Raw genomic sequence first — 13,215 nt, 5'->3', positions numbered from 1 at the left:
TATTCCCCAAGCACTTTGGACAAGAGGTCGTCGGCTCAATCGATCCGAGGATCTGGTTGACAGACAGCCAGTGTTTCATTCTCTACCCCCAGTTGTCAGAAGAAGGCCAAGAAGACGCAGTGTGTCTGAGCAGAGGTTACCAGAACAGTGGTCTACCCTAGCAGTGAACAATCGGGCTGAGGTTTTAGTTTCTGCCATAGAGATACACATACCAGTCAGTCAACAAGATTAGCAGAATACTGCCAAGATGGAAGAAATGATACGCCAGCTCCAAGAGAGCATGAAACAAATGCAGGAGGACGCTGTCTGCCAAGCAGAGTTCTCTAAACAGCAGGCCACAGTCATGGCTCAGCAGGCCGAGCTAATCACTAGACTGCAACAGCAAAATGCAGTATCTGCCTCACATCAAGTTCCTCCTCCACCAGGGGTCCCGTTATCCAAGCAGGCACCTACTGTCCAGAATGCCCAGCCAAACACCCAGAACACCTTACCCAATGTCCAGAACATCCAAGAGGACACAAACCTTCCAACGGGGCCAGCTCCGCCCCCGCTTCCGCCTCAACTGTCCAAGACCCATACACCCAACCACCCGGACTCTCCCTTCGAGTTCGAAATAGACCATACAGCTCTGAAACTGAGCAAGCTCGAGAAGCTTTTCAAGAAATCACAAGGAGTAAAGGCTATTCCGGAGATCGAGGACGGATATACCGATGTGGCCGTAACATTGCCAGATAGATTAAAGATGCCACGGATTGATCGTTTCGACGGATCCGGGGATCCCATGGTCCACCTCCGGTTATTCTCAGATATACTGCGGCCAATGCGCCTAACCCGACCACAAAAGCTTTCGCTGTTCGGCCGAACCCTGTCGGGTGTGGCCGCTATCTGGTACGCGAATTTGGAAGATGAGGTCAAAAGAAGTTGGGATGAAATGGCCGAGGCCTTTGTCGCACAGTACTCGTACAATACCCAGATCGAGATTACAACTCGTGATCTCGAAACAACGAGGCAGGAGCCCAAAGAGACTTTCTCAGATTTCGTAACTCGGTAGAGGGTGAAGGCATCGATGATGACTTTGAGGCCCACTAATAAAGACCAAATCAGGATGATTGTGCGCAACCTCCAACCAAAATTGATGCAGAAGATGATTGTACTCCTCTTCCCCACCTTTTCAGATCTACATGAGATGGGGGTACAAATCGAGGATGCGATGAAGCAAGGTCTGATTGACCAAGATAGGGAGCAACTGAGGAGGACTTTCAACCGTAACAACAATGCAGGCCCGAGTGGCGCTGCAACCACAAGAGCTTCGGAGGTCAGCATGGTCTCCACCATTCCCCCTCCCCTTCCAAGGCCCATGGCAGCCACACCCTTCTCCGGTGCATCCGGAAGTAATACCCAAACCACTAAATACCAGCCCAGAGGCCAAAGAACCTTCACCCCACTGTACATGCCTTTGTCTAAGGCTCTGGGGGTCTTAATCAGAAAGGGGCATCTAAAACCCCTGGAGCCGAGGCCATTACCAAATCCACTTCCACCCTCTCACAACCCAGCCAAGTACTGTGCATATCACCAGCAGCACGGTCATGATACTGACCAATGTTTCAGGCTGCGTCACGAGATTCAAGACCTCGTTGACAAAAATGTGATTCTACCTCCAGAGAAACCTAACGTCACAACCAATCCACTCCCTACACACAACCAAGCTCCACCTCCCAAAAGAGTCAATCTTATCCAGACTGGGGTCGTGTCTTACGATCCTAGCATCTATATTAATCCTACCCATCTACCTAAGCCGGAGGTGCTCCTTCCCGACTGCACTGACTTCTTGTGCATGTTGGACATCTCTACAACCCAACCTGAGCCAGTGGTGGCGACTGTGGAAGACAGCGTAACAGAGGTTGCAGAGGAGGATGGAATAGTTGAGACAGGGTTTGAGCAGTCTAGACACTTTGCTAGGGAAACCTACAACCCAAGTGAGTACATCCTGTCAGTGGGCCAATCTGAGCTAAGTGTAGGGCTGCCAGAAAAAGCAGAGCTATGTGTGATTCAGGGGGACAGATTTGAACAAGGAACGGACAATCTAACAGCTGTAGAAGAGGGCCTTGCCAACCTCCAGTTTTCAGCGACCAAGAATCAGGGGATGCGGCAGTCAACTGGTTTGAATATGAGGAGTCGACAGAAGCTACCGGATGGTTAGATGATCAACCAGACATTGTAGAATTTCAACCAGAACAAGGCCAAGCAGGGGCGAGAGTACCAATGATGGCCGGAAGGGCCGAAAGTCAGAGTGCATTGCCGGAGAGCGCCGGTACAAAGAATTTTGCTCAGGACAGAAGCATTGTGAATGCAGGGAAAGTTGAACGACAAACTGCACTGACGCAGATAGAACAACAGGGTTCTGAGAGAACCAGGAAAGCCAAAATCCATGAGAGAATCGGAAGTACTGTGGGCACAAGAACAGAGGATGCTGTGAGCATGCAGGCTGAAAGTGCTGTGAGTACAAACATGCCCGAGCCAGACAGGTGCCTTTTGAATGCCAACGGAATGTGGTGGGAAGACGATGACTTATGTCTTGCCCACACAGACGAAGACTGGGAAAGCAATCAACCAGATGACACCTGGTACCTCGATGAGGCTGATCACATGACAAGAAGCGGGCGATACTTCGAGCCCCCGCACCTAGACCAACCCGAGGCATCTGGGAAGGACAAAGAAGCTGAGAGGCAGAAAGAGAAGCAAATCAAAGAGGAAGCTGTACTGAAACAGCTGAAGAAGATACAAGCAGACATCTCCATCTGGGGACTGCTTATGGCGTCGCGAGTACACAGACAGGCTATCTTATCTGCCATGGACAAGGCCAAACTCTCTATAGATACTACACCAGAATAGCTGGTTGGGCTGGTTTTTTCGGGAGAAGGTTCCCCGGCATTAACCTTTTAAGACAAAGAACTACCGCCTGAGGGTACAAATCACAACAAACCCCTCTACGTTTCCGTGAAATGTAGAGACAAGTGGATACCGGTGGTACTTGTTGATACCGGGTCCGCCATCAATGTCTGCCCAGCCAGAACAGCGTATGCAATCGGGTTGAAGCCCGCGGACTTCGTGCCGACTACTCAGGTGATCAGAGCATATGATAATACTAGCAGGGAAATGATGGGGACTGTCAAAATTCAGACCCAGGTTGGCCCCGGACAACACAACATTGAATTCCATGTCTTGGACGTTCCCGCAACCTTTAACCTACTTTTGGGGCGACCATGGTTGCACCAGGTCAAGGCAGTCTCTTCCACCTTACATCAGATGTTGAAGTACCCTCACGGGAAGGGGGTGGCTACTGTCTTCGGGAATTCATCAATCCATCCGCCGCCGGAAGTGTCCACACCAGTCTTGGAAATCGAGCATGGCACTGAGGATGTGTTCTTATCAGGGTTCACTTTGGCTGAGGCTCGAGTGGTGCAAAATATTATGGCTGTGAATGAGGGGGTGTACGTCAGTGCTCAATCCGTCTACCTCATGAACAAGTTACAACACATCCCCGGGATGGGATTGGGAAAGAGCGGCCGGTAGGGCGTCGCAGCATTGGCCGAAGTGCCGCACAGCCCTCATACCTTTGGTTTGGGTTATATGCCCACCAAAGAGGATTGGGTAAGGAAGGGTAAGGAAATGGCCGGAAGAACCAGAGCAAAGCAGGCTGGGAAGCCTTTCGAATTGATGCATAGGCTCATTCAGGGTACCCTAAACGGACGCTTCGTCCAGAAGGGGGAGGACTTTCCGTTTTGTGGCTTCCCAGAGCCATGGCTAAACACGGAGAAGAAACGCGTGCCAGGTTTCGAGATCTTCTTCGACCTGCAACTACCCGGGGATGATATTGCCAAAGAGCAGACAGACCCATCAACTGAGATTGGGCAGTGTAAGGCAGTGGATTCCGAAGGCACCGAACTTGAGATAGGGGTAGCACTGGCATGTCTACTTTCAGATCCTCCGATAGACCAGGAGTGCTTGGGGGATAACTTCTCGGTATGCGTGATCGGGGATGAAACGGCTGCGGGCCTACCAGCAACTATTTTGGATGCATCTATCGCACCCTCTCTCACTTGGCAGTACGAGGAGGGGTTTTTGTCCAGCAGTGCCGGGTCAGGCAGTGAGCCGGAATCTAATTCCACCGAATCTTGTGAGTCGGAATCAGGTTCCAGCTCGACTGAGTCTGAGTTTGGAAATCCTGGGGATGATAACCCGGATGCCACAGTTATGTCCAGGTCGTCTTTTTCTTTCTCGTTTGAGTCTGTTGTAACCGAGAATTCGGACAATTTGGATGTGCTTAATGAGAATCAAGTAACTGTGGTTTCTGAGTACTTTTCTGTGCCCTTAATTTATTGCATAAACTCAAACTTTCAAAATTTTGATGAAAACGACGAGGAAGAAATTCCTCCAATTTTGCAACGTTTAATTGAGCAAGAGCAGGAGAGATTTGTCAAACCCTTAACGGATAAAATCATTACTGTGAATATTGGTACTGAGGAGGACCCGCGGCTGGTCCAGATCGGGTCCATGTTGTCTTCGGAGGAACGCGAGCGCTTAGTCGCTTTATTAAAAGATTTCAAAGATGTTTTCGCGTGATCCTACGAAGACATGCTTGGGATCGATCCTGAGATTGTACGGCACCGGATCCCCCTTGACCCCGAGGCCCGACCTGTCAAACAGAAACTCAGAAGGATCCGCCCGGACTGGGCTCTCAAGATTAAAGAAGAGGTCACCAAGCAAATCGATGCAGGCTTCCTGCTGGTGTCCGAATACCCGACTTGGTTGGCCAACATTGTTCCAGTGCCGAAGAAGGATGGCAGGATCCGGGTGTGCATGGATTTCAGGGATTTAAACAGAGCTAGTCCCAAGGATGACTTTCCCTTGCCGCATATTGATGAGTTGGTGGATTTCACAGCAGGGCATGCTTTGCTCTCATTCATGGATGGCTTCTCAGGGTACAATCAGATAGTAATGGCACCTGAAGATCGGGAAAAGACTGCATTCACCACCCCGTGGGGGACATACTGCTACAGAGTAATGTCGTTTGGGTTGAAGAATGCCGAAGCTACTTATCAATGGGCCGCGACCACAATATTGCATGACATGATCCACAAAGAGGTTGAGGTGTACGTGGACGACATGATTGTCAAGTCCAAAGAAAGAGAGGGCCACTACACCGCCTTGCAAAAGTTATTTCAAAGGATCAGAGAATTTTGGTTGCGGCTAAATCCTCAGAAGTGTGCGTTCGGTGTTACAGCGGAAAAAATGTTGGGATTTCTGATTACACAAAGGGGCATCGAGGTCGACCCTTCAAAAATCAAGGCCATCTTAGAAATGCCACCACCAAGGACTGAAAAGGAGGTGCGAGGCTTTCTGGGTAAAGTGAAATTCATAAGACGGTTTATCTCAAAATTAACCTTGACTTGTGAACCACTTTTTGGTCTCTTGAAGAAAGGCAAGAAATTCCAATGGGACGACCGATGCCAAGCTGCTTTTGAATAGATCAAGAAATTTTTACAGAACCCGCCCGTGTTGTCGCCACCAGAGCTGGGAAAACCGTTGATATTGTACCTTTCAGTGACTGAGACTACGATGGGCTACATGCTCGCACAAGAATCAGAGGATAAGGTGGAGAGGGCCATCTACTATCTGAGCAAGAAGATGTTGGATTACGAGACCCGTTGCACTCCGCTGGAGAAGGCATGCTTAGCTTTGGTATGGGCTACCAGGAAGCTGCGGCACTACTTGTTAGCTCACTCCGTAATGTTGGTTTCACGAATGGATCCCATCAAATACCTTTTCGAGAAACCGGCACTTACGGGTAGGCTAGCTCGTTGGCTACTGTTGCTCTCCGAATTCGATCTGAAATATGTAACACGCAAGTCAGTCAAGGGGAGAGCAGTGGCAGAGTTCTTAGCCGATCATCCAGTCGAAGGAGGTGAAGCAGTTGAGTACTTATTCCCAAATGAAGCCATTTTGCACATCGACGATGAATATTAGACGATGTACTTTGACGGAGCGTCAAATCAATACGGGTATGGGATAGGAGTGTTGCTGATAGCACCTGACAATTCCCGTATCCCTCTAGCCTTCAAACTCCGGTTCAAGGTCTCGAACAACGAAGCAGAATATAAAGCATGCAATGCTGGTCTTGAAGCAGCCCTGGAACTAGGGGCAAGATGATTGGACGTCATCGGTGACTCGAACCTTGTTGTGTCTCAAGCAAAAGGAGACTGGAAAGTCAAAGAAGAGAAGATGATGATGTATCACCAAACCTTGGACTTGCTAATTCCTCGGTTTGAGAAGCTAAACTTTGCTCATCTTCCAAGAGAGAACAACAGGTTCGCAGATTCTTTAGCAACTCTATCTTCCATGATAGACATCCCGTTCGGAGTCCGGATGCATCCAGTCATCATTGACCATAAATTTGCGCCAGCCTATGAGTCGATTGTCATTATAGATGAGGTTCAGGACGAAAACCCCTGGTATTACGACATTTGGAATTTCTTGGAGAAGGAAACATACCCGCCAGGGGTAAATGCCAAGGATAAAAGGGCAATCAGAAGAATGGCCATTCAGTTCATCATCTGTGGGGGTAAGCTGTATAAGAGAGGTCATCTGGGAATGCATAAGCTGTGTGTTGATGCCGAAGAGTCGAAACATCTAATGGAAGCCATCCATGGAAGGGAATGCGGTGTACACATGAGCGGAGTAATGTTAGCACGGAAGATCCTCAGACAGGGTTACTACTGGTCCACCATGGAGGAGGATTGTATCGGTTTTGTTCGGCGATGCCACAAGTGTCAGATCCACGGAAACCGCATGAACATCCTGCCGTCAAAGCTCTACAACATGACTTCACCATGGCCATTTTCAGTTTGGGAAATTGACGTGATCGGGGCTGTCACTCCGAAGGGGTCGAATGGGCATGAGTTCATCCTGGTTGCGATAGATTATTTCACGAAGTGGGTCGAGGCCCAATCATATGCCGTGTTGCAGGCGTCGCACGTCGCAAAGTTTATCAGAAATAACATCATCTGTCGCTATGGGGTCCCGAACGAGGTCATTTCAGATAATGGTTCCCACTTCAAGAAGGAAGTGATTGACTTGTTGGAGAAATACAACGTGACTTTTCATAAGTCATCTACATACCGGCCGCAAACCAACGGAGCAGTCGAGGCCGCCAACAAGAATATCAAACACATACTGCAGAAGATGGTGGAAACCTACCGAGATTGGCCAGATAAGCTGCCCTTTGCTCTGTGGGGCTACCGGACGTCAATCAGAACTTCTACCGGAGCGACTCCGTATTCATTGGTTTATGGGATGGAGGCTGTTCTACCTATCGAGATTGAGGTTCCGTCATTGCGAGTATTGGCTGAGTGTCAAATAACCGAAGCAGATTGGTAGCAAAGCAGTTTTGAGGAACTCATGCTTTTTGATGAAAGGAGACTGAAAGTACTGTACCATGTTCAAGGCTATCAGCACAGAATTGCCCGAGCTTTCAACAAGAAAGTTAAGTCCAGGAATCTAAAGGAAGGAGATTTGGTGCTCAAGGACAACCGAGCTCCCATCCACGACCCAAAGGGCAAGTTCAGACCCAATTGGACTGGTCCCTACATCATTAAAGCTATCTGGTCAGGTGGAGCTGTGGTTCTGATGGACCTAGATGGCCTAGAATTTTCCCAACCGATCAACATGGACAAACTGAAGAAATATTACCCCTGAGAGGCTCGTTAGGCCGAAAACCTGAAAGGGCGACCTAGGCAAAAATTAGAGCACAAAAAATTAGAAAATATAAAACTGAGCTCGCAAGGTTGAAAACTTGCAAAGGGCGACCTTGGCAAAAGTTAGAGCGTAAAAAGAGAGTGAAAATACTCGAGTGAACCTAAGCCTGAACTACGTAAGGCTTAATTCCCATCTTTGGGATACGTAGGCAACTTCATCCTGAAGTTTAGCCATAAACTTTTCCCCAATCAACTTTGTCCATTTTGACCATCTCAGTCATCTTTATCCATCAGCATTTATCGCAATCTCCGGTGCAGTGCTATTCAGACTAGGGGCAACTTTCCGTTGCCACACGGTGTCACGGTACTATTCAGACTAGGGGCAACTTTCCAGTTGCTAGGATCCGGGGTTGTGCATCTCAGTGACAGATCTTAGGCGTATCCAGTTCTGATCCATATCGAAAATGGTTTTGAAAAGTTTTAATAAAAGTTGACTTTGTTCAAAATTAATCTCTTTACAACTAAGACCATTTTTGGACCAAAGCGGAAAATTTTCAGTACCACAACCTTCAATTTCATTGATTTCAAAACAGAGTTCTCCTGCTCTTGCATACAATCGAAGTTGCTTTTTATTACATTCATAAAGAAAACTTGAAAGTACTAATAAGGCAATAAATCCGGGGCATAGTCAAGTCAAGTATCCCTGCGCCCCCTCCCAGAGCTGGTCGAAGCCTCTAATACCAAGCTAGGCCCAATCTGTGCCTCCTCATTGAGCCAATCCAAGCACTCGTCAGACAAAGTGCAACTAAAAGTGGGAGCAGGGGCCAGGAGCTCTCTAGTCCTCCATGCTGTGGCATATCGGGCAAGCTGTGCACCTCGGACCGGGAAAGCAGCCGGGTACTCAATCCCCTCTGGCAGGCAAATCTGATCATGACCGAACTGACGCAGGAACCAGAATGGAAAGTAGAACACACAGTGGGTCAGACCAATCAACTGGATCCCGATCAGCCGGGACATGCTATAGCTCATTGCCGGGAGATTGAGCCAAGGACAACGCCAAGCAATGCGACTTGCAGACAAATTACACATTCAGTCAAACCACCACCTTTCATCAGGGGCATCAACTAGGCGCTGTCGAAAGAAATAGCCTCGAGCTGAGTAGGCTGGGCAAGAGTCCACAACCTGCAATTTGTCCATCAACCATACCTGGGAAGGGATGAAAAATGAGAGAATAAAGAATAGAGAGATGTACGGTGAGAGAAAAGTGAGAAAAGGGTTTTTGTGAGAAAAATCGAGCCTGAGGACCGAGTGATGTGAGCAAATACATATGTAAGATTGGGTGGGAAACATTACCTGCAGCAGCAGTGGACTCCCAGCAAATCTAGTCGTCTCCCGGCAATAGATAGCATCCAAGTCCATCAATGTCTCGGCCAAGGTCATGGCGATGCAACTCTTTTCTTCTTTCAAACCTTGAGCAACTTCAATCAGACGAATGCAAAATCCGCCAAAGCCCGGGGAAAGCAGAAAGTGAGACAGCAGGCACAAGCAAAGGGCGTGTTGCCGGAAACCTTGCCAATAATGGTTGCTGCGGTCACTAGCGTCAGAAAAGCGATGAATCAAACTGAGGATATCCAGTTCCCCATTACAGATCAGAGACTGAGCATCATGCGCGGTGAGTCCACACATTTGCCCTAAAGCTTGGGCGTGGCCAAAGCGAAACTGGGGCAAGATCTCTTCATGACATTCAGATTCCATCAAAACTTGAAAATCTTCAAAAGTTGGACATACCTCTTGCCCGCTAAAGCTAAAGACATGCGTCACCGGGTTCCAAAACCTCGCCGCGGCATGGAGGAAAGGAAGGTGCAGCGGAGTGCGACTCAGCGCGAACAGTGCATTCAAGCCGAAACCCCGGAAGTTCAACTTTTTCGAATCATCTAGAGAAGCGATCCAAGCTGTGAGATTTTCAACGAGAAACGCCTCCATTTTTGTGCAAAACTAAGATGAATTGAATGAACCACGGAGCTAAGGCTTTTAAAGAGGAAGAAACACTATTCGGGGGACAAGTGTCAAAAATTTGACGGTTGCTGGACTGAGTGGCCGGCCAGCCACCTTTTCTGGCAGGCCGGCCATTTCCTTTTTCAAAACTGGCCGGTGGCCTCCCCTTTGCAATAAACCTGGCCGGCCGGCTCCAAAAAGTAGCCGGCCATGCTCCAATGTGTGTCTTTAGCCCTGTTTTACCCTCCAAGAGAAAGTTTCAAGCATTTCCATGCAACGAGTGTGTCGAAGGCCTCCATTTCCCTCTGTTTCGGATGCGTTCCGTTGCCCAGATCGTCCGAAGTACACTTTGTTTTGTTAAGTCTTGTTTATCGAGTTGTTATTTTGTTTATCGAGTTGTCGTTTTGCTTATCGAGTTGTTTGCCGAGCTATCGTGTTTCGTGTTTTTGAGTTGTTACTCTTTGTCTAAGCATTTTTGTTTGAGTCTTGTTTATTAAGTTGTCAACACTATTGTGTTCTGCTTATCGAGTTGTAAACTTGCTAAGGTTTTGTTATATCTTAGAAAGTTAAGTTGTTGCGTCGGTTCACTACCTGACTGGGCAAAATGCACAATGCACATTTCCATTCAATCTCATTATGGTGCAAAATGATGCGATATGATGCTAAGAGTTTAAAATACAACACTCTTTTCAAAAGTTGTTTCATTCCATCATGCCTCGCTTGTTACAACATTTTACAGACTAAGGCACAAGTTTTACAAAGAATAAAACTGCCCGATAATGTACAATGTGCTACAACTACTAGCAAAAAGATAAATAAAACAGGAAACAGTCGCATCTGTGCTCTCAAGAGCAGGAATAAGAGGCTCTCTTCGTCCTCTTCTGCAGAATAGACTCTCCGCCACCATTGCCATCATCATCATCTGAATCATAGTCGTCATCCTCGGGATCCCCCTCAGCCTCGCCTCCACTCCCGGAACCAAGACCGGAGCCATCCTCTCTGTCAACAGATGTCTCCGACTGACGATCTGCAGCCTCCTCCTCCTCCTCATCCTCACCGGGCTCCTCCTCTACAATGTGTGCTCTGCGTCTGCGAGACGACCCCCTCTCCAGCTCCTCGAAAAGGCCTGGATGACCCAGCTCCTCGAAAAGGCCCAGATGGCCCAGCTCCTCGAAAGGGCCCGGATGGCCCAGCTCCTTGAAAAGGCCCGGATGGTCCACCTCCCTGAGAAGGCCCAGGTGGCCCGGCCTGCGGCTGAGCATATACCGGGGGCATCTGAGAATAAAGAGTTCAATTCAAATACATCAGTCCAAATATATACATCAGATGTAGATACAAGAAAACTACATGAAGTGGGTACATGTAAACACAGTGTATAAGTGAGGTGTATGTCAGATGTGCTCTACACAAGTAGCCTATCAATGCAGTAGAAATCAGCATGTCATCAGAAGTATGATAAATGCCAGAAAACTAAAGGGTACCTGGAAGCCCATGATAGACAACTGCGCCTCCCTCCGCAGGACCATCCCCTCAAGTGAGGCTACCATCTCGAGCACCTGATCCATGTACTCAACAGGGGGCTGCAGATGCAAAGGCAAGGGTATCAGTAAAGGAATGAACGTCCAAGTATTTGAGTAATAAATCAAAGCCGTGAAACATATCGGTGGTGAGTCGGGGTCTCTGACATATCGATGGCCGGGCATCGGAGGCTCTATCGGGATCGGAATCGGAAAGGTAGTCCCATATTGCCACCCCATCAACTCGGTCGGCATGTCCGGCCATCCAGGATGAGGATAAGTCGGAGGAATCGGGGGAACCAATCCACCCCCACCTCTAGATGTACCAGCCCTGCTGGTGGAAGGGGCGTCTGCAGCCCGAGCCCGGGCCTGGCTCGAAGATGGCATGCCAACAGGCCTCATCGTCGGGGTACGAACTCCCGTCAATGGAGGCATCAGGTATATGTGACGGTAAGTAGGGTAATCCCCCTCCTCAAGATGTAGCAAAGCATCAGTACCCTGCATAGCACTAACAACATCCCGGGAAGAGAGCCTATCAGCAATCCGCATATCGACTGGGGGTGCTGAGGGAGGGTCCTGGGAAGTGTACCCCCAGACCTGACGCAAGAAGCGGTCCTCCAAAAACCAGGCCCTACCAACTGGCCCTTCGAACAGGATCCTGTACCGGGAGGCACCCCACCCTCCGACAAACTGGAATCGGAGACCTTCACCTAAAGACGCCCATGGCTGCCATGTAATCTACGGATAACAGACGCATAAACCAAGCAGAAATCGAAAATGTACAGGACAAATCAAAGATGAAAACTGAAAGAACTGAGAGTTCTGAAATACCTCCGTCGACCGCACCGTGTCGAAGTACTGCCGCAGATAAAGGAGAGACTCCCGAGGTCTTGGCCGGTGCTGGCCTTCAAATACAAGTGAGTACGGGGTCACGAGAGGTCCCTCTACCACCAACTCCGGGGCCAATGTCGGGAAATACACATAGACCCACAACTGTGGAAAACAAAGCAGAATATGAAGTGCTGAGGGCAAAGTGCACGATACAGAGTATAAAGTGCATCGTGTGTGCAATGTGCAGGTAATGAGGAGCAGAAATGTAAATCAAGAGGGAAGAAAGTACCTCCCAGGCTCTCCAATAGCCGCCAAGTAAGTCCCCCCATCCGCGGGAAGTCACGCTCATGTAGCAATAAAGGGTAGCCAAGCCGGCGCCACCCCAGTCATACCGTCTGACCTGTGACAGGTCCACCAAAGCACTCAATAGATAAAGCCCAATAGTGTTCCCCCTGTCAGCAAACAAAGTGGTCCCGAAGAGGAACATTAGAAAGCCGCGGGCATACTGTGCTGCCTCCTCAGGAGTCCCGGGCTCCATCTCCACCCGCCGGAAATGGGAAGAGAACCACGTGTATCGGACTCTCCCCGAAGATCTATCAACAGGCGGGTGAACCCCCAGTAAATATATCCAAGTAGCCTCCCACTAGCCCATGTCCTCGTCGTAAGGGATGGGCCAACCTCCCACGTCAAGGCCAGTCAGTATGTCAAAGTCAAACGGGGTCATAGTCAAGTCCCCCGTGGCAGAAAAATGGAAGGAGTTGGTGGTGTCCCACCATCTCTCCACCAAGGCGGCCATCAACGTCCTCCTGGCAGGACAATGATAGCCCAGTACAGAAGGGCCCAAACCCCGCCAAGTCAACTAAATCCCGAACAGCCTCCGGGAGCTCGGCATACCAATCTCTCGCTGCGGTAGAGCCATATCCCCGCACAGTGTGAGAAGTCACCTGCATTCAGAATGAATATCTATTTCAGCATAAAATAAATAAGCTGCGTGCAAATAAAATGAATAGGCTGCGTGCAAAGTAAAGTAAGTGAGCCGCGTGTTCAGAATCAGTGTGTGCTGCGTGTTCACCTTCAATTTGGGCTGTGTGTTCAGAAAATCAGTGTTTGGGCTGTGT

At 49.0% G+C, this 13,215-nt stretch overlaps 1 protein-coding gene across 1 annotated transcript; it reads right to left on the bottom strand.

The window, feature by feature from the left end:
• Positions 1-368: 368 nt before the first annotated feature.
• LOC145805266 (protein MAINTENANCE OF MERISTEMS-like) lies at positions 369-12,842 on the bottom strand. Its single transcript, XM_082900375.1, has 4 exons — positions 12,387-12,842; positions 12,098-12,259; positions 11,684-12,004; positions 369-449 (listed from the first exon to the last, which is right to left on the bottom strand). The coding sequence occupies exons 1-4, from the start codon at positions 12,633-12,635 to the stop codon at positions 369-371; spliced, it is 813 nt and encodes a 270-aa protein (XP_082756501.1). The 5' UTR covers positions 12,636-12,842.
• Between the last annotated feature and the right edge of the window lie 373 nt (positions 12,843-13,215).

Source organism: Camellia sinensis, chromosome 13 (assembly GCF_055761805.1).
Source record: "Camellia sinensis isolate YWXY chromosome 13, ASM5576180v1, whole genome shotgun sequence".
NCBI lineage: Eukaryota > Viridiplantae > Streptophyta > Magnoliopsida > Ericales > Theaceae > Camellia > Camellia sinensis.
This window is presented reverse-complemented; position numbering and strand designations above follow the sequence as displayed.